At 46.9% G+C, this 27,275-nt stretch overlaps 1 protein-coding gene across 1 annotated transcript in view; it reads right to left on the minus strand.

The window, feature by feature from the left end:
• Positions 1-26,960, minus strand: part of pkp3a (plakophilin 3a) — a 51,164-nt gene extending 24,204 nt beyond the window's left edge. Inside the window, exons 1-8 of the mRNA XM_039017031.1 lie at positions 26,507-26,960; positions 11,863-11,954; positions 5,528-5,630; positions 5,424-5,440; positions 4,805-4,942; positions 3,438-3,665; positions 2,835-3,059; positions 2,132-2,292 (exon numbers count right to left, since the gene is read on the minus strand). Coding sequence (XP_038872959.1) covers positions 2,132-2,292; positions 2,835-3,059; positions 3,438-3,665; positions 4,805-4,942; positions 5,424-5,440; positions 5,528-5,630; positions 11,863-11,954; positions 26,507-26,735 — 1,193 coding nt within the window. The 5' untranslated portion in view covers positions 26,736-26,960. The remainder of the gene's footprint in view (positions 1-2,131; positions 2,293-2,834; positions 3,060-3,437; positions 3,666-4,804; positions 4,943-5,423; positions 5,441-5,527; positions 5,631-11,862; positions 11,955-26,506) is intronic.
• Between the last annotated feature and the right edge of the window lie 315 nt (positions 26,961-27,275).

Genomic DNA, 27,275 nt, shown 5'->3' on the forward strand with positions numbered 1-27,275 from the left:
TAAACGCTGCAGATGTCGGCTCGTTTAAAAAAATGACATTTAAAATGTCAAGCCCGCTATAACATGTATCTATCGTGGATCAGAATGAATGAAAGCCACCTGCGAGCCAGGCCTAATCATCTAACATCAGAGCCCGACCTCACTAATGCTCTTGTGGCTGAATGGAAGCAAGTCCCCCTGCAGCAATGTTCCAACATCTAGTGGAAAACCTTCCCTGAAGAGTGGAGGCTGTTATAGCAGCGAAGGGGGGACCAACTCCATATTAATGCCTTCCCAGAAGAGTGGAGGCTGTTATAGCAGCGAAGGGGGGACCAACTCCATATTAATGCCTTCCCAGAAGAGTGGAGGCTGTTATAGCAGCGAAGGGGGGACCAACTCCATATTAATGCCTTCCCAGAAGAGTGGAGGCTGTTATAGCAGCGAAGGGGGGACCAACTCCATATTAATGCCTTCCCAGAAGAGTGGAGGCTGTTATAGCAGCGAAGGGGGGACCAACTCCATATTAATGCTTTCCCTGAAGAGTGGTGGCTGTTATAGCAGCAAAGGTGGGACCAACTCCATATTAATGTCTTCCCTGAAGAGTGGAGGCTGTTATAGCAGCAAAGGGGGGACCAACTCCATATTAATGTCTTCCCTGAAGAGTGGAGGCTGTTATAGCAGCAAAGGGGGGACCAACTCCATATTAATGCCTTCCCTGAAGAGTGGAGGCTGTTATAGCAGCAAAGGTGGGACCAACTCCATATTAATGACTTCCCAGAAGAGTGGAGGCTGTTATAGCAGCAAAGGTGGGACCAACTCCATATTAATGACTTCCCAGAAGAGTGGAGGCTGTTATAGCAGCAAAGGTGGGACCAACTCCATATTAATGACTTCCCAGAAGAGTGGAGGCTGTTATAGCAGCAAAGAGGGGACCAACTCCATATTAACGCCCGTGATTTTGGAATGAGATGTTTGACGAGCAGGTGTCCACATACTTTTGGTCATGTAGTTTATCAAGACAAGCCTAGTCCTGGAATGAAAAGCATAGGCTTCTCAATTGAGAATCACCATTGAATTAGCTTTTTGGCCTGTGTCCGGGAAACTGGCCCTCTGTGTATGACAGGGTTGTGGTCAATTACATTCAAAGGAAGTACACTGATATGAGGCTAACTGAGGTAAAACTCAACCCTGGTATCTGATTAGGCAAACAAGGGGAATACTCAACCCTGGTGTCTAATTAGGTAAACTGAGGTAATACTTGACCAGCCAGGCCAACATGACTCACAGGTTCCACTGCCATGGTATAATTATGTGCCTGTGTGAATGGTAACTCATCTTGAGGTAGCACACTGTGTTTTTTTTCTCCCATCTGCTGTGCTAACCGCTAGGCGTCAGCTGTTTGTGTGTGACAGCAGCCTGAAACTGCTGTGGGTACCACACCCAAACCAGTCCTGCCACTAAGGGAACAATACGGGAGTCATCTCAGAATCCATAGCTATTGGGAAAGAGACACACATAGAAACACTTTCACACTTTTTCACACTCGTCACATACACTGCTGCTACTCGGTTTATTATCTATCCTGATTGCCTCGTCACTTATACCTCTACCTATATGTAAATATTACCTCAACTACCAACACTGCTGTTAATCTGTTTATTATCTATCCTGATTGACAAGTTACTTACACCCCCACCTACATGTAAATATTACCTCAATTACCCTGTACCCCCGCACATGAGGTTGTCCCCATGCAGCCAGTCATGTCTTACCCACTGAGGTTGCCCCCATGCTGCCAGTCATGTCTTACCCACTGAGGTTGCCCCCATGCTGCCAGTCATGTCTTACCCACTGAGGTTGCCCCCATGCTGCCAGTCATGTCTTACCCACTGAGGTTGCCCCCATGCTGCCAGTCATGTCTTACCCACTGAGGTTGCCCCCATGCTGCCAGTCATGTCTTACCCACTGAGGTTGCCCCCATGCAGCCAGTCATGTCTTACCCACTGAGGTTGCCCCCATACAGCCAGTCATGTCTTAGCCGCTGAGGTTTCCCCCATGCTTCCAGTCATGTCTTACCCGCTGAGGTTTCCCCCATGCTTCCAGTCATGTCTTACCCGCTGAGGTTTCCCCCATGCTTCCAGTCATGTCTTACCCGCTGAGGTTTCCCATGCTGCCAGTCATGTCCACCTGTTCGTCGTAGATATCCATGCCCTTCCCGACACTGTGAATGCTCTTGACAGACATGGTCCTGGGAAGAGAGGTCTGTCTCTGTTGCCGCATCATCATCATATTCCCCTGAGACCCCGACGACACCTACAAATAATACATAATAATAATAATAAAAATACAAAATTATAATATGAATAACAATTATAGATTTGAATTATAATAGCTAATAATAGTATTGCAACATAAAAACACCAAGGCAGGTAAAATAGTGATAGTGTAACAGTGGCTAAGAATACTTCTCAGATTAGGCCCAGCCCATCATTGATCATGGGTTATGTGGATATACAGAGGGCTCACCTCCCAGTGTTGCTCTGTTACATTAGGTTCTATTGTTATATTGCGGCGGCAGGTAGCCTAGTGGTTAGAGCGTTGGACTAGTAACCGAAAGGTTAGAAGATCGAATCCCCGAACTGACATGGTAAAGAAATCTGTTGTTCTGCCCCTGAACAAGGCAGTTAACCCACTGTTCCCCGGTAGGCTGTCATTGTAAATAAGAATTTGTTCTTAACTGACTTGCCAGGTTAAATAAATATTGTGTTGTATTATTATAGTGGGTTCTTTATGTTGACCTCAAAAAATACATTTACATGCAAATGAAATGAAATGTAACATATCGTTACCCTCACCTGGCCCATCACGAACCCACCTCCTCCATCGACGCTGCTGTATCCCCCGGGGGGGGGGAAGGTAGAAGCCCCAGACATGGAGCCCCCGGGGGGGGGGAAGGTAGAAGCCCCAGACATGGAGCCCATGGACATCCTGTTGTTCCTGTTGTTGATCCTGCTGATGGTGCGGAACGCTGGTCCTTTAAAGGAATGCTGCTGCTGGACCGTCATCATCTCCTCTCCTCCCTACCGGATGTTTAGAAACATACGTATTAAAAACATCTGTTGGAAATACAATCGTTATAAAATAAAATGTTTTTTTTTACTGTGAAGAAGGCTGTACTGTGACACTTTAAGCCTGTCTTTGCTTTTGACAAAGAACCAAGTTGTATTTTAGCGCCTAGCGACGCAGACGCTCGTGGATGAAATGATTGAATGACATGTATCCGTACATTTATTTTGCAACGCGAGCGGTGTGGTCAGCATGTAAAGCTAGTTAGGAGTGCATTGTTTGTTCCTAAACACATTTCAATTGTATAAGAAACAGGTTATCGAGTCATTTCACATGCCATGCAAACGGAATGTGTTAATCTCGTGTCAAAATTCCGGTAGGGCTCCACCAACCATCATCTCCCCTCCTCCGCCCTGGGCTAGTGTCCCGCTGAGTGAGCGCCTCATGGGTACCATGGACCCTCCTCCTCCTGCCTGTCTCATTTGTGTCCCAGAGCTGTAGGCTCCTCCGCTAACAGTGCTGTAGACAGACTGCTGTCGGCTGAAGGTGGCATCGCGGTCTGAGGCCAGGCTGCAGCCATCGCTGACGTCAGCGGCCACCCAGGCTGCCACCGGAGACGGCTGAGAACAAGATTCAGATCATCATCAACCCAGATCATCATCATCAACATCCACATCAATCCAGATCATCATCATCAACATCCACATCAATCCAGATCATCATCAATCCAGATCATCATCAACCCAGATCATCATCAATCTAGATCATCATCAACATCCACATCAAACCAGATCATCATCAACCCAGATCATCATCAACCCAGATCATCATCAACCCAGATCATCGTCAACATCCACATCAATCCAGATCATCATCAATCCAGATCATCATCAACCCAGATCATCATCAACCCAGATCATCATCAACCCAGATCATCGTCAACATCCACATCAATCCAGATCATCATCAATCCAGATCATCATCATTCCAGATCATCAATCCAGATCCCCATCAATCCAGATCATCATCAACATCCACATCAATCCAGATCATCATCAATCCAGATCATCATCAACCCAGATCATCATCAACCCAGATCATCATCAACCCAGATCATCGTCAACATCCACATCAATCCAGATCCCCATCAATCCAGATCATCAATCCAGATCATCATCAACATCCACATCAATCCAGATCCCCATCAATCCAGATCATCATCAACATCGCCATCAATCCAGATCATCATCAACATCCACATCAATCCAGATCCCCATCAATCCAGATCATCATCAACATCCACATCAATCCATATCATCATCATCAACATCCACATCAATCCAGATCCCCATCAATCCAGATCATCATCAACATCCACATCAATCCAGATCATCATCAATCCAGATCCCCATCAATCCAGATCATCATCAACATCCACATCAATCCAGATCATCATCAATCCAGAGCCCCATCAATCCAGATCATCATTAATCCAGATCATCATCAATCCAGATCATCATCAATCCAGATCATCATCAATCCAGATCATCATCATCAACATCCACATCAATCCATATCATCATCATTCCAGATCATCATCAATCCAGATCATCATCATTCCAGATCCCCATCAATCCAGATCATCATCCATCCAGGTAGAAAGACATCAACAATACAGATACATAGAACAACACTTGCAAGAAAAAACTTTGACGTTCACACAATACACACACAAAACATAATATATAAATTACTATACCTGTGCAGGCAGGTTCTGGAGCCTCATGGCGCGCAGAGAGATCTCTGGGTCTGGCCCACGGCTCATCGTCCGGATCACAGAGGACATCTGTTGGCCCCTCATGTTGCCCCCTCCTCCTCCCCGGGAGACCCCTCCTACCTGTAGAACAAAACATAAATAAACCAGCACCATGGAATTTACAGTATATTACTGTAGACACACTAATTAAAGCAATTATTACTGTATACTAAATACTGTATATATAGTAAAGTAATTATAATTAATCATTAAAATATATTTGTTATGTGGTATAGATTCAGTACACATAGATTTACAGTACACAGAATACAATACATTATTAAAATACAATAAACCATTAAAATACAGTAAATAATAAAACTACAGTAAATCATTAAAATACAATAAATCATTAAAATACAGTAAATCACTAAAATACAGTAAATAATAAAACTACAGTAAATTATTCAAATACAATAAATCATTAAAATACAGTAAATCATTAAAATACAGTAAATAATAAAAATACAATAAATCATTAAAATACAGTAAATCATTAAAATACAATAAATCACTAAAATACAATACATCATTAAAATAAAGTGAATCCTTAAAATGTTACCTGGTAGCCCCCTCCTCCTAGGGAACCCCCTCCTGTGCGCATGTCATCTTGGTACATGTACCCTCCACCTCCTCCTCCACCTCCACCTCCTCCTCTTCCACCACCTCCTCCTCTTCCTCCACCTCCCATGGTGACCCTCTGACCACCTCCCAGGTCCACCGCCGAGTGGGAGGAGAAACCGCCTGAGTAGTGAGACACATTGGGTGTCTGGGGGACAGAGGAGGAGGAATAGGAGGGGGAAAAGAGGAGGGGAGGAAGGAGGAGGTGGAGGGGAAGAGGAAGAGGAGGAGAAGATGAGGAATGAGGAGAAGGATGGGAGGAGAAGAAGAATAACGAAGAAGACGTTTAACCAACCCCCCGAGACACAACCCCCCGAGACACAACCCCCCCCCCCCCCCCCGCAATAGAAAGCTTAGGGGCACGATGGAACAAAGGCTTGTTGAATCCTTATTAGATTCTGTAAATGCAATAAGTCACTGTCATAAAAGGGAGTGGTTGACACAAATGAAAGTCTGTGCACCTACATTGCGCAACGCTAATTGTAAAGTCATGGGAAATTGTTAGGTTTTTGATTTTCTTTTACAGTCAACAAGGCCACTAATGGAATTCTTTATGTTGCTGCTATATTACCCTGTCATCTGAATGATGTACTTAAATAATCTAATGGATATTTGCTGAATCTATTACAAAAACACAATATACGTCTGGAAAAATATTACATTCATTAAATCAATGAATGTATCAATGAAAGTTCATTCAAGAGTGTCATTGTGTAATGGTGTCATAGTCTAATGACATCTGCTATGCTAACATGAGGTGGACACATTCTGACTGTGAGATGTGGAGGAATCTGGAGGGTGGAATCATTCTGACTGTGAGATGTGGAGGAATCTGGAGGGTGGAATCATTCTGACTGTGAGATGTAGAGGAATCTGGAGGGTGGACTCATTCTGACTGTGAGATGTGGAGGAATCTGGAGGGTGGAATCATTCTGACTGTGAGATGTGGAGGAATCTGGAGGGTGGAAACATTCTGACTGTGAGATGTAGAGGAATCTGGAGGGTGGAATCATTCTGACTGTGAGATGTAGAGGAATCTGGAGGGTGGAAACATTCTGACTGTGAGATGTGGAGGAATCTGGAGGGTGGAATCATTCTGACTGTGAGATGTAGAGGAATCTGGAGGGTGGAAACATTCTGACTGTGAGATGTGGAGGATTCTGGAGGGTGGAATCATTCTGACTGTGAGATGTGGAGGATTCTGGAGGGTGGAATCATTCTGACTGTGAGATGTGGACGAATCTGGAGGGTGGAAACATTCTGACTGTGAGATGTGGAGGAATCTGGAGGGTGGAATCATTCTGACTGTGAGATGTGGAGGATTCTGGAGGGTGGAATCATTCTGACTGTGAGATGTGGAGGAATCTGGAGGGTGGAAACATTCTGACTGTGAGATGTGGAGGAATCTGGAGGGTGGAAACATTCTGACTGTGAGATGTGGAGGAATCTGGAGGGTGGAATCATTCTGACTGTGAGATGTGGAGGAATCTGGAGGGTGGAATCATTCTGACTGTGAGATGTGGAGGATTCTGGAGGGTGGAATCATTCTGACTGTGAGATGTGGAGGAATCTGGAGGGTGGAAACATTCTGACTGTGAGATGTAGAGGATTCTGGATGGTGGAATCATTCTGACTGTGAGATGTAGAGGAATCTGGAGGGTGGAAACATTCTGACTGTGAGATGTGGAGGAATCTGGAGGGTGGAATCATTCTGACTGTGAGATGTAGAGGAATCTGGAGGGTGGAAACATTCTGACTGTGAGATGTGGAGGAATCTGGAGGGTGGAATCATTCTGACTGTGAGATGTAGAGGAATCTGGAGGGTGGAAACATTCTGACTGTGAGATGTAGAGGAATCTGGAGGGTGGAAACATTCTGACTGTGAGATGTGGAGGATTCTGGAGGGTGGAATCATTCTGACTGTGAGATGTGGAGGAATCTGGAGGGTGGAATCATTCTGACTGTGAGATGTGGAGGAATCTGGAGGGTGGAATCATTCTGACTGTGAGATGTGGAGGAATCTGGAGGGTGGAAACATTCTGACTGTGAGATGTGGAGGATTCTGGAGGGTGGAATCATTCTGACTGTGAGATGTGGAGGATTCTGGAGGGTGGAATCATTCTGACTGTGAGATGTAGAGGATTCTGGAGGGTGGAAACATTCTGACTGTGAGATGTAGAGGATTCTGGAGGGTGGACTTAAGGTCCTGGAGAGATTGGTGGAGAGCTGCTGTGAAATACCACACTTCCAGAGAAGACCTGGCTCACTGGCTCTGGCACACTGCACTGAGAAACCATCCCACTGTATATTTACAGGGAGCTGCAGAGGGCAAACACACAGTATACTGTCCACGTGTTCATGTAAACAGATAGTGTCTATAATGTCTTTATTTGGCGATGACCAACCGCTTAGGTCCTCATGGGCCTTTTGCCGAACGTATGATCTGATATCCAGAAACCACTGGATGTGTAAGGGATGCAATATTTCCCTAAGAGTAAGAATATGTTCTGGTAGGCCGGTATTGTTTGTAATACCTAGTGCCTAAGACTACCACTCACCATGACAGGTCTGGAGGCTGTGTAGACAGGGCTACCACTCACCATGACAGGTCTGGAGGCTGTGTAGACAGGACTACCACTCACCATGACAGGTCTGGAGCCTGTGTAGACAGGACTACCACTCACCATGACAGGTCTGGAGGCTGTGTAGACAGGACTACCACTCACCATGACAGGTCTGGAGCCTGTGTAGACAGGACTACCACTCACCATGACAGGTCTGGAGCCTGTGTAGACAGGACTACCACTCACCATGACAGGTCTGGAGGCTGTGTAGACAGGGCTACCACTCACCATGACAGGTCTGGAGCCTGTGTAGACAGGACTACCACTCACCATGACAGGTCTGGAGCCTGTGTAGACAGGGCTACCACTCACCATGACAGGTCTGGAGGCTGTGTAGACAGGGCTACCACTCACCATGACAGGTCTGGAGCCTGTGTAGACAGGACTACCACTCACCATGACAGGTCTGGAGCCTGTGTAGACAGGACTACCACTCACCATGACAGGTCTGGAGGCTGTGTAGGCAGGACTACCACTCACCATGACAGGTCTGGAGGCTGTGTAGACAGGACTACCACTCACCATGACAGGTCTGGAGCCTGTGTAGACAGGACTACCACTCACCATGACAGGTCTGGAGGCTGTGTAGACAGGGCTACCACTCACCATGACAGGTCTGGAGCCTGTGTAGACAGGACTACCACTCACCATGACAGGTCTGGAGCCTGTGTAGACAGGGCTACCACTCACCATGACAGGTCTGGAGGCTGTGTAGACAGGGCTACCACTCACCATGACAGGTCTGGAGCCTGTGTAGACAGGACTACCACTCACCATGACAGGTCTGGAGGCTGTGTAGACAGGACTACCACTCACCATGACAGGTCTGGAGCCTGTGTAGACAGGGCTACCACTCACAATGACAGGTCTGGAGCCTGTGTAGACAGGGCTACCACTCACCATGACAGGTCTGGAGGCTGTGTAGACAGGGCTACCACTCACCATGACAGGTCTGGAGGCTGTGTAGACAGGACTACCACTCACCATGACAGGTCTGGAGGCTGTGTAGACAGGACTACCACTCACCATGACAGGTCTGGAGCCTGTGTAGACAGGGCTACCACTCACCATGACAGGTCTGGAGCCTGTGTAGACAGGGCTACCACTCACCATGACAGGTCTGGAGGCTGTGTAGACAGGGCTACCACTCACCATGACAGGTCTGGAGCCTGTGTAGACAGGGCTACCACTCACCATGACAGGTCTGGAGGCTGTGTAGACAGGGCTACCACTCACCATGACAGGTCTGGAGGCTGTGTAGACAGGACTACCACTCACCATGACAGGTCTGGAGCCTGTGTAGACAGGACTACCACTCACCATGACAGGTCTGGAGCCTGTGTAGACAGGGCTACCACTCACCATGACAGGTCTGGAGGCTGTGTAGACAGGGCTACCACTCACCATGACAGGTCTGGAGGCTGTGTAGACAGGGCTACCACTCACCATGACAGGTCTGGAGGCTGTGTAGACAGGGCTACCACTCACCATGACAGGTCTGGAGGCTGTGTAGACAGGACTACCACTCACCATGACAGGTCTGGAGGCTGTGTAGACAGGACTACCACTCACCATGACAGGTCTGGAGGCTGTGTAGACAGGGCTACCACTCACCATGACAGGTCTGGAGGCTGTGTAGACAGGGCTACCACTCACCATGACAGGTCTGGAGCCTGTGTAGACAGGGCTACCACTCACCATGACAGGTCTGGAGGCTGTGTAGACAGGGCTACCACTCACCATGACAGGTCTGGAGGCTGTGTAGACAGGACTACCACTCACCATGACAGGTCTGGAGGCTGTGTAGACAGGACTACCACTCACCATGACAGGTCTGGAGGCTGTGTAGACAGGACTACCACTCACCATGACAGGTCTGGAGGCTGTGTAGACAGGGCTACCACTCACCATGACAGGTCTGGAGGCTGTGTAGACAGGACTACCACTCACCATGACAGGTCTGGAGGCTGTGTAGACAGGGCTACCACTCACCATGACAGGTCTGGAGGCTGTGTAGACAGGGCTACCACTCACCATGACAGGTCTGGAGGCTGTGTAGACAGGACTACCACTCACCATGACAGGTCTGGAGGCTGTGTAGACAGGGCTACCACTCACCATGACAGGTCTGGAGCCTGTGTAGACAGGGCTACCACTCACCATGACAGGTCTGGAGGCTGTGTAGACAGGACTACCACTCACCATGACAGGTCTGGAGGCTGTGTAGACAGGACTACCACTCACCATGACAGGTCTGGAGGCTGTGTAGACAGGACTACCACTCACCATGACAGGTCTGGAGGCTGTGTAGACAGGGCTACCACTCACCATGACAGGTCTGGAGGCTGTGTAGACAGGACTACCACTCACCATGACAGGTCTGGAGGCTGTGTAGACAGGACTACCACTCACCATGACAGGTCTGGAGGCTGTGTAGACAGGGCTACCACTCACCATGACAGGTCTGGAGCCTGTGTAGACAGGACTACCACTCACCATGACAGGTCTGGAGGCTGTGTAGACAGGACTACCACTCACCATGACAGGTCTGGAGCCTGTGTAGACAGGACTACCACTCACCATGACAGGTCTGGAGGCTGTGTAGACAGGGCTACCACTCACCATGACAGGTCTGGAGGCTGTGTAGACAGGACTACCACTCACCATGACAGGTCTGGAGGCTGTGTAGACAGGGCTACCACTCACCATGACAGGTCTGGAGGCTGTGTAGACAGGGCTACCACTCACCATGACAGGTCTGGAGCCTGTGTAGACAGGACTACAACTCACCATGACAGGTCTGGAGGCTGTGTAGACAGGACTACAACTCACCATGACAGGTCTGGAGCCTGTGTAGACAGGGCTACCACTCACCATGACAGGTCTGGAGGCTGTGTAGGCAGGACTACCACTCACCATGACAGGTCTGGAGGCTGTGTAGACAGGGCTACCACTCACCATGACAGGTCTGGAGGCTGTGTAGACAGGGCTACCACTCACCATGACAGGTCTGGAGGCTGTGTAGACAGGGCTACCACTCACCATGACAGGTCTGGAGGCTGTGTAGACAGGACTACCACTCACCATGACAGGTCTGGAGGCTGTGTAGACAGGACTACCACTCACCATGACAGGTCTGGAGCCTGTGTAGACAGGACTACCACTCACCATGACAGGTCTGGAGGCTGTGTAGACAGGACTACAACTCACCATGACAGGTCTGGAGCCTGTGTAGACAGGGCTACCACTCACCATGACAGGTCTGGAGGCTGTGTAGACAGGGCTACCACTCACCATGACAGGTCTGGAGGCTGTGTAGACAGGACTACCACTCACCATGACAGGTCTGGAGCCTGTGTAGACAGGGCTACCACTCACCATGACAGGTCTGGAGGCTGTGTAGACAGGGCTACCACTCACCATGACAGGTCTGGAGGCTGTGTAGACAGGGCTACCACTCACCATGACAGGTCTGGAGGCTGTGTAGGCAGGACTACCACTCACCATGACAGGTCTGGAGCCTGTGTAGACAGGGCTACCACTCACCATGACAGGTCTGGAGGCTGTGTAGGCAGGACTACCACTCACCATGACAGGTCTGGAGGCTGTGTAGACAGGGCTACCACTCACCATGACAGGTCTGGAGCCTGTGTAGACAGGACTACCACTCACCATGACAGGTCTGGAGGCTGTGTAGACAGGGCTACCACTCACCATGACAGGTCTGGAGCCTGTGTAGACAGGACTACCACTCACCATGACAGGTCTGGAGGCTGTGTAGGCGTAGGACTTGGAGCTGAACCCTGGGTTGAAGGTATGGTACTTCATTGTTGAAGATCCGCCGTGTTCTAGAAAACAAAAGAGAGGGAAAATCTGACAGTCATTAAACCGCACACCAAAGCCTGATCCAATTTAAAGACATTTACATTAAATTTACATTTAAGTCATTTAGCAGACGCTCTTATCCAGAGCGACTTACAAGTACATACATTCATACTTTTTTTTTTTTTTTTTTTTTTTTGTACTGGCCACCCGTGGGAAACGAACCCACAACCCTGGCGTTGCAAGCGCCATGCTCTACCAACTGAGCCACACGGGGCCTGAGCCACAAGACAACACTAAGGAAGGACCTGAATCAGCCCACCAAAGCCTGATCCAATTTAAAGACAATACTAAGGAAGGACCTGACATTTAAAAAATATATATATTTTTAATTTAACCAGGCAAGTCAGTTTAGAACAAATTCTTATTTACAACGACAGTCTACTCCGGCCAAACCCCGACGACGCTGGGCGAATTGTGCACCGCCCCATGGGACTCCCAATCACGGCCGGATGTGATACAGCCTGGATTCGAACCAGGTACTATAGTGACGCCTCTTGCACTGAGAAGCAGTGCCTTAGACCTCCGCGCCACTCGGAAGCCCACCAAAACAACGAGGCCTTGTGTTATTTACCGCCACCTCCACACCCATAACAAACATTGAAATGACATTGACATAACTAGTATAATAATATGGGATATGACATCGTAAAACTTGTTGGGACATTTTATTATAGTATGACTGGATACAAGGTCCAGTGTGGTTATAACTGTAGGTCCCTTCATAAAGTACGGTTTACATAGGCAGCTGTTGTTGATAGCTACATAGTACATTTAAGTCATTTAGCAGACGCTCTTATCCAGAGCGACTTACAAATTGGGAAGTTTATACATATTCATCCTGGTCCCCCCGTGGGAATTGAACCCTGGTCCCCCCGTGGGAATTGAACCCACAACCCTGGCGTTGCAAGTGCCATGCTCTACCAACTGAGCCACACGGGACCGTGTGGAGAGTAGGAGAGTATAGGTGTTAGACAGCTAAGGGGAGGGGGGGGGATTCCCACCCGAGTTAAGCGTGCGTAAATGGAACATAATTAATTTTTTTATGCACTTTTCTCTCCACGCGTATTCTGACCTGGAAGTTAAACATGAGAACATCCTGCTATTTAACCGCTATTCTTTTTGGGGGTGGAGATCAAATATATAAAGGTGTGGAATGGAATAACACCATTCTCCATCCATCGTAATTTACAACTTGATCAGAGCTATTGATAAGAGCAAGGTAAATGAGCATTCCGTTTCGATAAGGGGATTGTAAATGTACATGAAAATGATTTTTGATCTATTTGACCTTATTATGTGCTGGAGATAAAATGTGAAACAAGTCACATGGCAGCAGAACTCAAGTATCACCTTTTCCACAGTGAAGTTGATGAAATGCCTTATAACATGCAGAGATTACATTTAGTGTTAGTTTCCTTACATTTATAACTTTAGTGTTAGTTTCCTCACATTTCTAACTTTAGTGTTAGTTTCCTCACATTTATAACTTTAGTGTTAGTTTCCTTACATTTATAACTTTAGTGTTAGTTTCCTCACATTTATAACTTTAGTGTTAGTGTTAGTTTCCTCACATTTATAGTGTTAGTTTCCTCACATTTCTAACTTTAGTGTTAGTTTCCTCACATTTATAACTTTAGTGTTAGTTTCCTCACATTTATAACTTTAGTCTTAGTTTCCTCACATTTATAACTTTAGTGTTAGTTTCCTCACATTTATAACTTTAGTGTTAGTTTCCTCACATTTATAACTTTAGTGTTAGTTTCCTTACATTTATAACTTTAGTGTTAGTTTCCTCACATTTATAACTTTAGTGTTAGTTTACCTTTGTTTCCTGTGTGATATTTGTGTGGTTGTTCCTGAGGATCGTTTGCTATAGTGGATCATATTAGGTTCACCTATTACAATAATTTGGGACATGTACACTCTTTGGGGGGAAAAAAGGTGGTAAGTAGAACCATGTAGGGTTCTTCGGGTTTGTCCCCATAGAGGAATTGGTGCTACAGTACCATGAGGTTCTAGGTAGAAGCCTTTGCCTTACAAAGAACCCTTTTGGAGTGTAACCTATTAGAATCATTATGTAGCAGTTTAAACCTGGAGCCTGGCTCACGGTTCAACGATGACCCGGACCGTTGTCATCACAGTTCCATGATTAGTTAGGATTATCAGGGTAGATTTATAGGACTACTGGTCAACTCCTATTGTACACTTTTCTCACCTTTCAATATTTCATGGATTGAACAATTGAATATTGAAGAATCAAACCACTGTATTTTTTTTGTCAGGCACTCCAAATCATTTAAAAAATATATATTATTCATAAATACTTTCCTAACCCTAAATAATATAGAAGATCAGAGTATTTTTCAATTTAACAATTGGTGCTGAGAACAAGACCCGTACGTTTGTATTTACTCGGCATTCTTTCATTGATCCGTAATATTCTGAACCGTTCTCTCCGTATATTTTCTGAGTCTGTCAGAGAAAATTCAAATTAAAGGTACACCAAATTTAAAGGGGATGGCTTTAGATACATATACTGAAAACCCTATTGAATGAAAACTTCCATGAGAAAATATGTTGGCCAGCAAGTGGGAGGGTTTTCAGTAGTTACATTAAATGTATTCAGCGTGTGCAAGGGAACCACGCCTGCAAAGCCCATCATGCACCTGCATACGGTAAGTCTGAGTCGGAATCAGACCCAGAGAGAGCGGAAAGGGATCATAATGTCATAATAACACCTAATAATGTAAACTAACTAACTGGACCTTTTTGCATAAACTATACAAGACCAACAACTCAGGTTGCTGTTTACTCACACACACACACACACGCACACACATACAAGCACGTCTGCGCGCACACACACACACACACACACACACACACACACACACACACACACACACACACACACACACACACACACACACACACACACACACACACACACACACACACGCACACACATACAAGCACACCTGCGTACACACACACACACACACACACACACACACACACACACACACACACACACACACACACCTTGGCGCGCACACACACACAAACACACAGACACACCACCCATTACACCAACATGTGATCAGCTATATTCTGACCTGGTTGTCAGGACAACAATACTGATACAGTACCTGCGTCACACCAGCCTAACCTGGGTGCAAATAGCATTTGTTTTCTTTTAAATACTTTGAGCATGTGAGCAAGGCTGTAGCGCCGGAGGGGCGGGATTAGCATCGGGGCTATTCCATTGGATGTATTACTTCAGACACGTTGAAATGAAGCACAGTTAAAGTATTTAAAAGAAAACAGCGCAGTGTCCTCAGGAGAGACAGACAGCCTTAATAACTGTTGCTGTGTAAGTGAAGTCCTGAGAGAGAGACACAGAGACAGAGAGACAGACAGAGAGACAGACACAGAGACAGAGAGACAGACACAGAGACAGAGAGACAGACAGCCGTAATAACTGACAGAGAGCAGTGACCTTATGGTTAGGGTTAGGGTTGGGTTGAGGGGTTAGGGGTGAGGGGTGAGGGTGAGGGGTTAGGGGTGAGGGTCAGGGTTAGGGGTTAGGGTTAGGGTGAGGGGTTAGGGGTGAGGGTGAGGGGTTAGGGGTGAGGGTGAGGGTCAGGGTTAGGGGTTAGGGGTTATGCTTAGGGTTAGGGGTTAGGGTTGGGTTAGGGTTAGGCTGAGGGTCAGGGTTAGGGTTGGGTTAGGGGTTAGGGGTAGGGGTTAGGGTGAGGGGTTAGGGTTGGGTTAGGGTGAGGGGTTAGGATTAGGGGTGAGGGTCAGGGTTAGGGTTAGGGGTTAGAGTTAGGGGTTATGTTTAGGGTTAGGGTCAGGGTTAGGGGTTATGTTTAGGGTTAGGGGTTAGGGGTGAGGGTGAGGGTGAGGGTGTCTCTGTTATCTTATTTATAGTGAAACTGACACAGGTTAGGGTTAGGGGTTATGTTTAGGGTTAGGGGTTAGGGGTTAGGGGTTAGGGTGAGGGTTTGTGTTTAAACTACAAATATCTAAAACTATGTTTTTCAATAGAAATGTAATTTAATGTCCAATACATATTAACAAACACATTGTAATTATTGTTTTAAAACATACATATTGTTATTGTTGTTATTCTATAACATACATATTGTTATTGTTGTTATTCTATAACATACATATTGTTATTGTTGTTATTCTATAACATACATATTGTTGTTGTTGTTATTCTATAACATACATATTGTTATTGTTATTGTTCTATAACATACATATTGTTATTGTTATTGTTGTTGTTCTATAAGATACATATTGTTATTGTTATTGTTCTATAAGATACGTATTGTTATTGTTTTAAAACATACATATTGTTATTGTTATTGTTATTGTTCTATAAGATACATATTGTTATTGTTTTAAAACATACATATTGTTATTGTTATTGTTATTGTTCTATAAGATACATATTGTTATTGTCATTGTTCTAAAACATATTTGTACAGTAACTACTGTAAATGGAGACATAAACAAAGTGCATTTATAGTCCAGATAGACTGATGATGCATCCTGTCCCAGAGGAATATGTTTGTGAGAACCAGTGTGTGCAGAGAGAGGAGACAATTTGATTACATTTAAATGTTTCACATGCTGTGACATGACCTGCTTAAATTATAGGGGAGCTGTGAGCATAGACGGGTCCAGACAGATCCTTCATTTACCAGAAATGATCTCACAGAAATGACTGTTGGCCCCTGTCATATCCTAACACAAAGGAAATGGGACTGGTCCCCCTGACATACTCTCTTTCTCTCTCAAACCTCAAAGGGACTGATCCCCCTGACATACTCTCTCTCCCTCTCTCAAAGGGACTGGTCCCCCTGACATCCTCTCTCTCTCAAACCTCAAAGGGACTGGTCCCCCTGACATACTCTCTCTCTCGCTCTCTCGCTCTCTCTCTCTCTCTCTCTCTCTCTCTCTCTCTCTCTCAAAGGGACTAGTCCCCCTGACATACTCTCTCTCTCTCTCTCTCTCTCTCAAAGGGACTGGTCCCCCTGACATACTCTCTCTCTCTCTCTCTCTCTCTCTCTCTCTCTCTCTCTCTCTCTCTCTCTCTCAAAGGGACTGGTCCCCCTGACATACTCTCTCTCTCTCTCTCAAAGGGACTGGTCCCCCTGACATACTCTCTCTCTCAAACCTCAAAGGGACTGGTCCCCCTGACATACTCTCTCTCTCTCAAAGGGACTGGTCCCCCTGACATACTCTCTCTCTCTCTCTCAAAGGGACTGGTCCCCCTGACATCCTCTCTCTCTCTCAAAGGGACTGGTCCCCCTGACATACTCTCTCTCTCTCTCTCTCTCAAAGGGACTGGTCCCCCTGACATTCTCTCTCTCTCTCTCTCTCTCTCTCTCTCTCTCTCTCTCTCTCTCTCTCTCTCTCTCTCTCTCTCTCTCTCTCTCTCTCTCTCTCTCTCTCTCTCTCTCTCTCTCAAAGGGACTGGTCCCCCTGACATACTCTCTCTGTCTCTCTCTCTCTCTCTCAAAGGGACTGGTCCCCCTGACATACTCTCTCTCTCAAACCTCAAAGGGACTGGTCCCCCTGACATACTCTCTCTCTCTCTCAAACCTCAAAGGGACTGATCCCCCTGACATACTCTCTCTCTCTCTCTCTCAAAGGGACTGGTGTCCCTGACATCCTCTCTCTCTCAAACCTCAAAGGGACTGGTCCCCCTGACATACTCTCTCTCTCTCTCTCTCTCTCTCTCTCTCTCTCTCTCTCAAAGGGACTGGTCCCCCTGACATCCTCTCTCTCTCTCTCTCTCTCTCAAAGGGACTGGTCCCCCTGACATACTCTCTCTCTCTCTCTCTCTCAAAGGGACTGGTCCCCCTGACATACTCTCTCTCTCTCAAACCTCAAAGGGACTGGTCCCCCTGACATACTCTCTCTCTCTCTCTCTCTCTCTCTCTCTCTCTCTCTCTCTCTCTCTCTCAAAGGGACTGGTCCCCCTGACATACTCTCTCTCTCTCTCTCTCTCAAAGGGACTGGTCCCCCTGACATCCTCTCTCTCTCTCTCTCTCTCTCTCAAAGGGACTGGTCCCCCTGACATACTCTCTCTCTCTCTCTCTCTCTCTCTCAAAGGGACTGGTCCCCCTGACATCCTCTCTCTCTCTCTCTCTCTCTCTCTCTCTCTCTCTCTCTCTCTCTCTCTCAAAGGGACTGGTCCCCCTGACATACTCTCTCTCTCTCTCAAACCTCAAAGGGACTGGTCCCCCTGACATACTCTCTCTCTCTCTCTCTCTCTCTCTCTCTCTCTCTCAAAGGGACTGGTCCCCCTGACATCCTCTCTCTCTCTCTCAAAGGGACTGGTCCCCCTGACATACTCTCTCTCTCTCTCTCTCTCTCACAAAGGGACTGGTCCCCCTGTCATACTCTCTCTCTCAATTCAATTCAATTCAATTCAAGGGGCTTTATTGGCATGGGAAACATGTGTTAACATTGCCAAAGCAAGTGAGGTAGATATTATACAAAAGTGAAATAAACAATACAAATTAACAGTAAACATTACACATACAGAAGTTTCAAAACAATAAAGACATTACAAATGTTATATTATATATATACAGAGTTGTAACAATGTACAAATGGTTAAAGCACACAAGTTAAAATAAATAAGCATAAATATGGGTTGTATTTACAATGGTGTTTGTTCTTCACTGGTTGCCCTTTTCTTGTGGCAACAGGTCACAAATCTTGCTGCTGTGATGGCACACTGTGGAATTTCTCCCAGTAGATATGGGAGTTTATCAAAATTGGATTTGTTTTCAAATTCTTTGTGGATCTGTGTAATCTGTGGGAAATATGTCTCTCTAATATGGTCATACATTGGGCAGGAGGTTAGGAAGTGCAGCTCAGTTTCCACCTCATTTTGTGGGCAGTGAGCACATAGCCTGTCTTCTCTTGAGAGCCATGTCTGCCTACGGCGGCCTTTCTCAATAGCAAGGCTATGCTCACTGAGTCTGTACATAGTCAAAGCTTTCCTTAAGTTTGGGTCAGTCACAGTGGTCAGGTATTCTGCCACTGTGTACTCTCTGTTTAGGGCCAAATAGCATTCTAGTTTGCTCTGTTTTTTTGTTAATTCTTTCCAATGTGTCAAGTAATTATCTTTTTGTTTTCTCATGATTTGGTTGGGTCTAATTGTGCTGTTGTCCTGGGGCTCTGTGGGGTGTGTTTGTGTTTGTGAACAGAGCCCTAGGACCAGCTTGCTTAGGGGACTCTTCTCCAGGTTCATCTCTCTGTAGGTGATGGCTTTGTTATGGAAGGTTTGGGAATCGCTTCCTTTTAGGTGGTTGTAGAATTTAACGGCTCTTTTCTGGATTTTGATAATTAGTGGGTATCGGCCTAATTCTGCTCTGCATGCATTATTTGGTGTTCTGCGTTGTACACTGAGGATATTTTTGCAGAATTCTGCATGCAGAGTCTCAATTTGGTGTTTGCCCCATTTTGTGAAATCTTGGTTGGTGAGCGGACCCCAGACCTCACAACCATAAAGGGCAATGGGCTCTATGACTGATTCAAGTATTTTTAGCCAGATCCTAATTGGTATGTTGAAATTTATGTTCCTTTTGATGGCATAGAATGCCCTTCTTGCCTTGTCTCTCAGATCGTTCACAGCTTTGTGGAAGTTACCTGTGGTGCTGATGTTTAGGCCGAGGTATGTATAGTTTTTTGTGTGCTCTAGGGCAACGGTGTCTAGATGGAATTTGTGGTCCTGGCGACTGGACCTTTTTTGGAACACCATTATTTTGGTCTTACTGAGATTTACTGTCAGGGCCCAGGTCTGACAGAATCTGTGCAGAAGATCTAGGTGCTGCTGTAGGCCCTCCTTGGTTGGTGACAGAAGCACCAGATCATCAGCAAACAGTAGACATTTGACTTCGGATTCTAGTAGGGTGAGACCGGGTGCTGCAGACTGTTCTAGTGCCCGCGCCAATTCGTTGATATATATGTTGAAGAGGGTGGGGCTTAAGCTGCATCCCTGTCTCACCCCACGACCCTGTGTGAAGAAATGTGTGTGTTTTTTGCCAATTTTAACCGCACACTTGTTGTTTGTGTACATGGATTTTATAATGTCGTATGTTTTACCCCCAACACCACTTTCCATCAATTTATATAGCAGACCCTCATGCCAAATTGAGTCGAAGGCTTTTTTGAAATCAACAAAGCATGAGAAGACTTTGCCTTTGTTTTGGTTTGTTTGGTTGTCAATTAGGGTGTGTAGGGTGAATACATGGTCTGTTGTACGGTAATTTGGTAAAAAGCCAATTTGACATTTGCTCAGTACATTGTGTTCATTGAGGAAATGTACGAGTCTGCTGTTAATGATAATGCAGAGTATTTTACCAAGGTTACTGTTGACGCATATTCCACGGTAGTTATTGGGGTCAAATTTGTCTCCACTTTTGTGGATTGGGGTGATCAGTCCTTGGTTCCAAATATTGGGGAAGATGCCAGAGCTAAGGACGATGTTAAAGAGTTTTAGTATAGCCAATTGGAATTTGTTGTCTGTATATTTGATCATTTCATTAAGGATACCATCAACACCACAGGCCTTTTTGGGTTGGAGGGTTTTTATTTTGTCCTGTAACTCATTCAAGGTAATTGGAGAATCCAGTGGGTTCTGGTAGTTTTTAATAGTTGATTCTAGGATTTGTATTTGATCATGTATATGTTTTTGCTCTTTATTCTTTGTTATAGAGCCAAAAAGATTGGAGAAGTGGTTTACCCATACATCTCCATTTTGGATAGATAATTCTTCGTGTTGTTGTTTGTTTAGTGTTTTCCAATTTTCCCAGAATTGGTTAGAGTCTATGGATTCTTCAATTACATTGAGCTGATTTCTGACATCTCTCTCTCTCTCTCTCTCTCAAAGGGACTGGTCCCCCTGACATCCTCTCTCTCTCTCAAACCTCAAAGGGACTGATCCCCTGTGTTGAAGTACAGGGTGAGACCTATAGCCCAGCAAGTGATTTCCCAACAGGCTCGGAAACAGGCCACACAGGGACAACAAGACTGTGGGGCAGATTGGCACCACAGATGGAATACTTTATACTGAATGGAAGCAATACTTTTACCACTGCTAACGTCCAGTACAATGTTGAAAGACTGTCTGTGTGTGTGTGTGTGTGTGTGTGTGTGTGTGTGTGTGTGTGTGTGTGTGTGTGTGTGTGTGTGTGTGTGTGTGTGTGTGTATGTGTGTGTGTGTGTGTGTGTGTGTGTGTGTGTGTGTGTGTGTGTGTGTGTGTGTGTGTTTCCAGGCAGGTAGGCAGAAGGTAAAGGTGTGTGAGCTTCATGCTTAGCTGAGTCAGAGCCTCAGGCAACAAACCGGTTGGTGAAGGATAAGGTAAGAAAAAGAGAGGGAAAGAGTGAGAGGTGAGAAATGTAGACAGAAAAGAGAGACACACCCGATGGCTGAGGCCCTGCTGACAAGACCCCAACACCCCATGGCTGAGGCCCTGCTGACAACAACACAACACCCCATGGCTGAGGCCCTGCTGACAACACCACAACACCCCATGGCTGAGGCCCTGCTGACAACACCACAACACCCCATGGCTGAGGCCCTGCTGACAACAACACAACACCCCATGGCTGAGGCCCTGCTGACAACACCACAACACCCCATGGCTGAGGCCCTGCTGACAACACCACAACACCCCATGGCTGAGGCCCTGCTGACAACACCCCAACACCCCATGGCTGAGGCCCTGCTGACAACACCACAACACCCCATGGCTGAGGCCCTGCTGACAACACCCCAACACCCCATGGCTGAGGCCCTGCTGACAACACCACAACACCCGATGGCTGAGGCCCTGCTGACAACACCACAACACCCCATGGCTGAGGCCCTGCTGATAACACCCCAACACCCCATGGCTGAGGCCCTGCTGACAACACCACAACACCCCATGGCTGAGGCCCTGCCCTGCTGACAACACCACAACACCCCATGGCTGAGGCCCTGCTGACAACACCACAACACCTCATGGCTGAGGCCCTGCTGACAACACCACAACACCCCATGGCTGAGGCCCTGCCCTGCTGACAACACCCCAACACCCCATGGCTGAGGCCCTGCCCTGCTGACAACACCCCAACACCCCATGGCTGAGGCCCTGCCCTGCTGACAACACCACAACACCCCATGGCTGAGACCCTGCTGACAACACCACAACACCCCATGGCTGAGGCCCTGCTGACAACACCACAACACATCATGGCTGAGGCCCTGCTGACAACACCACAACACCTCATGGCTGAGGCCCTGCTGACAACACCACAACAGCCCATGGCTGAGGCCCTGCTGACAACACCACAACACCCCATGGCTGAGACCCTGCTGACAACACCACAACACCCCATGGCTGAGGCCCTGCCCTGCTGACAACACCCCAACACCCCATGGCTGAGGCCCTGCCCTGCTGACAACACCACAACACCCTATGGCTGAGACCCCGCTGACAACACCACAACACCTCATGACTGCGACCCTGCTGACAACACCACAACACCCCATGGCTGAGGCCCTGCTGATAACACCACAACACCCCATGGCTGAGGCCCTGCTGACAGCACCACAACACCCCATGGCTGAGACCCTGCTGACAACACCCCAACACCCCATGGCTGAGGCTCTGCTGACAACACCACAACACCCCATGGCTGAGGCCCTGCCCTGCTGATAACACCACAACACCCCATTGGCTGAGGCCCTGCTGACAACACCACAACACCCCATGGCTGAGGCCCTGCCCTGCTGATAATACCACAACACCCCATGGCTGAGACCCTGCTGACAACACCACAACACCCCATGGCTGAGACCCTGCTGACAACACCACAACACCCCATGGCTGAGACCCTGCTGACAACACCACAACACCCCATGGCTGAGGCCCTGCCCTGCTGATAACACCACAACACCCCATGACTGAGGCCCTGCCCTGCTGATAACAACACAACACCCCATGGCTGAGGCCCTGCTGACAACACCACAACACCACATGACTGAGGCCCTGCCCTGCTGACAACAACACAACACCCCATGGCTGAGGCCCTGCTGACAACACCACAACACCCCATGACTGAGGCCCTGCCCTGCTGACAACACCACAACACCCCATGGCTGAGGCCCTGCCCTGTTGACAACACCACAACACCCCATGACTGAGGCCCTGCCCTGCTGACAACACCACAACACCCCATGACTGAGACCCTGCTGACAACACCCCAACACCCCATGGCTGAGACCCTGCTGACAACACCACAACACCCCATGGCTGAGGCCCTGCCCTGCTGACAACACCACAACACCCCATGGCTGAGGCCCTGCTGACAACACCACAACACCCCATGGCTGAGGCCCTGCTGACAACAACACAACACCCCATGACTGAGGCCCTGCCCTGCTGACAACACCACAACACCCCATGGCTGAGGCCCTGCCCTGCTGACAACACCACAACACCCCATGGCTGAGGCCCTGCCCTGCTGACAACACCACAACACCCCATGACTGAGGCCCTGCCCTGCTGACAACACCACAACACCCCATGACTGAGGCCCTGCCCTGCTGACAACACCACAACACCCCATGGCTGAGGCCCTGCCCTGCTGACAACACCACAACACCCCATGGCTGAGGCCCTGCCCTGCTGACAACACCACAACACCCCATGGCTGAGGCCCTGCTGACAACACCACAACACCCCATGGCTGAGGCCCTGCCCTGCTGACAACACCACAACACCCCATGGCTGAGGCCCTGCTGACAACACCACAACACCCCATGGCTGAGGCCCTGCTGACAACACCACAACACCCCATGGCTGAGGCCCTGCTGACAACACCACAACACCCCATGACTGAGGCCCTGCCCTGCTGATAACAACACAACACCCCATGGCTGAGGCCCTGCTGACAACACCACAACACCCCATGACTGAGGCCCTGCCCTGCTGATAACAACACAACACCCCATGGCTGAGGCCCTGCTGACAACACCACAACACCCCATGGCTGAGGCCCTGCTGACAACACCACAACACCCCATGACTGTGTTGTCCCAGATAGAAGAAGTCCTGTTGACTGTTGCTGTCTTCTTCAGGTAGGTGTGTCTCTGTCTGCCTTCGGGATATACCGGACCAGTTTCACTGTATGAGTGGAGAGGTATGATACACCAAGCTGGTCATACCCTAAATTACAGCATGGTAATAGTCAGAGAACAGTTGCCTATATATTTCCCATGAAGTGAGAGGTTTAGATCAGTGAGTCAACAATCTGTTTTTTGTTTTAGGCGGGGGGGTTTATTAGAAAAGAAACGCTATGCGACATATCCTGTTTCTGCTCCCATGTCTGCAGACTACACAGGTACCACACACTAAACCGTAGTCATGTCTTCAGCACGGTCGACTCAGCTAATACGGTCATGTCATGTCTTCAGCACGGTCGACTCAGCTAATACGGTCATGTCATGTCTTCAGCACGGTCGACTCAGCTAATACGGTCATGTCATGTCTTCAGCACGGTCCACTCAGCTAATACGGTCATGTCATGTCTTCAGCACGGTCCACTCAGCTAATACGGTCATGTCATGTCTTCAGCACGGTCGACTCAGCTAATACGGTCATGTCATGTCTTCAGCACGGTCGACTCAGCTAATACGGTCATGTCATGTCTTCAGCACGGTCCACTCAGCTAATACGGTCATGTCATGTCTTCAGCACGGTCCACTCAGCTAATACGGTCATGTCATGTCTTCAGCACGGTCCACTCAGCTAATACGGTCATGTGAACAAGTCAACCGATAGGGAAGTGTCCGAAGAAGGAGAAACATAATTACAAGCCAACATGGTGCTAGAGGTGTGTGTTCGTGTGTGGTGTGTGTGTGTGTGTGTGTGTGTGTGTGTGTGTGTGTGTGTGTGTGTGTGTGTGTGTGTGTCTGTGTGTCTGTGTGTCTGTGTGTGTGTGTGTGTGTGTGTGTGTGTGTGTGTGTGTGTGTGTGTGTGTGTGTGCGTGCGAATGAATGAATGAATACTTTCCCTCCAACATTTCCTGCATGGAGAGAAAACAAACCTGACAGGTGTGGAAAGTCAAACACAGATACTCAGAGGTACAAAAGGCTTTTCAGTACATTTATCTTCAGCCATCCCCAATTATTTGATTTTGTCAACAGACTCAAATACATTGACTAGAATATATCGAGGAAACGGGTTCAGAACATTAGTGATCAGAGAAACAAAGTCATTTAAATATATGCATATTCGTCTCCGTTTCAGCACCAATTGGTAGATTAAAAAAAAATAATACTCTGATCTTGTAGATTATTTAGGGATAGGAAAGTATTTATGAACCATTAAAAACAGGTTTGGACAGCTTTGTACACAACTAAATATATTGGTGAATAAAACATTTTAATCCTGAAAGTTGCCATAGTCAAATTCAACAGGGGGTTGACCAATAGTTCCATGAAGACCCTGTATTTGTACTAATCATGGAGCTGTAGCCTAATGACAATGGTCCAGTAATGGTGAACAGCACACCGGGATCCAGGTTTAAACTGCTACGTTGGGGGTCTGAGTTCCCATCATGATTCTAATAGGCTACATGTCCCCCTAAATGATTGCACGACGTTAGCCTATTATGACCTACTAATGCTAGCAACTCTCAGGAAACACAGTGGGCCTTATTGATATTGGCTCCAGATAGGCATATGTAACGTGGTACAAAGTTAAAAGGACATACAATTTAAATTCTGCATTAACGGCACACTGTATTTCATAAACTTCACCGTGGGAAAGTTGATATGTTTCAGTTTGTTGCCGTATGACTTGTTTCACATTTGGTCTCCAGTAAATCTAAAACAATTGTAATTTATATTTACAATCCTCTTATCCAAACGGATGACTCATTTACCGAGCTCTTATCAAGTTGTAAATCACAGTGGATAGAAAATTGTGTTATTTATATCCACAACAAAATAATAAATAAAGTAGATTATTTTTTCCCCACTCAGAACTGGTAGGTTCGCTCGACTTTATTCGTGGTTTCCTCCCTCGAGTAAAAGCTGTGGAATTATTAGGGAATTAAATCAAGGACAGAATATGGTTTATCTGTAGACACACGTCCTAGACAATCCTAGACACACACCTGCGCCACACCTTCATCTCCACCACAAACGAATAGTTAGCTGGTGAATAGCATGCTATTTTCATAGCATAAATTCCAGATCAGAATATGGTATTATAGAAAAGTACATAAAAATTGAAATAACGTTCCATTTATGCGCGTTTAACGGGTCTGGATCGGCCCATATGGGCATATAGTAGAGATACGCTATATACATTGTTCAGCTACAGTAAACACATGTTATTGCCAAGTCAATAGTTTACGTATGTGTCAAATCAGTAGCCTGCTGTACATTTGAGTGCCATGTCACCATAGGAGATTAGTTCGGTCCTACCTGAGGAGGAATAGTGTGCTGCTGAGCCGTTCTGTCTCGGAAGCGTCGAAGATTTCTCGGCGAGCCGCATAGCAACCTGCTGCTGGACCCGCTTTCCCCGGGCCACCTCATCCGACAGGGTGCCCCCATTCCCCCCGAGCTGAAACTCGGACGGGACCGCGTAGGTGCTGACGGCGGTCTTGGGCTGCAAAGCGGACAAAAATACATGGTCTTGAGCCACGATACTCATTTCGAAGATCGGTTGTGACCGTTGGATGTACAATGTAGTTGCCAGTCCCAGGAAAATGGAATATAAAAGTGAATATAAAAGTTCCAAGTATTCTAACCGAGAGCGCTGTGTGTTTGTCTGTTTTTCGTTTTAACAAATTCTGTTCCGGGAAATAATTAATTTTGGAATCAGTTTAATCGATATTGGTTGTTGAGTTTCTCACTCAGCTAGGTGTGAGATACTTTTCGAAAGACTGCTCCCTCGGAAATGAACGGTATCTGCTTGAAATAGCAACGGGGTGGAGTCTGTGAGAGAGAGAGAGTACAGGCTACCTGACGGAAATAATCTCTCTCACTCTGTACTGTAGGTCTTGTCTATTTCGTAAAGTGGATGGTCCAATAGAATTAATGACAGAATATAATGACATAGATATAAATAATATTAATAATAATATTACTAATGTTAACATTGATACTGCTATTAACAATAACAATAATAGATAGCAGTATTAATAATCACAACAACAACAATTAAAATAGGTTATTCATATGTGGAAACACT

The sequence above is a fragment of the Salvelinus namaycush genome, chromosome 21 (assembly GCF_016432855.1).
Source record: "Salvelinus namaycush isolate Seneca chromosome 21, SaNama_1.0, whole genome shotgun sequence".
Taxonomy (NCBI): Eukaryota; Metazoa; Chordata; class Actinopteri; order Salmoniformes; family Salmonidae; genus Salvelinus; species Salvelinus namaycush.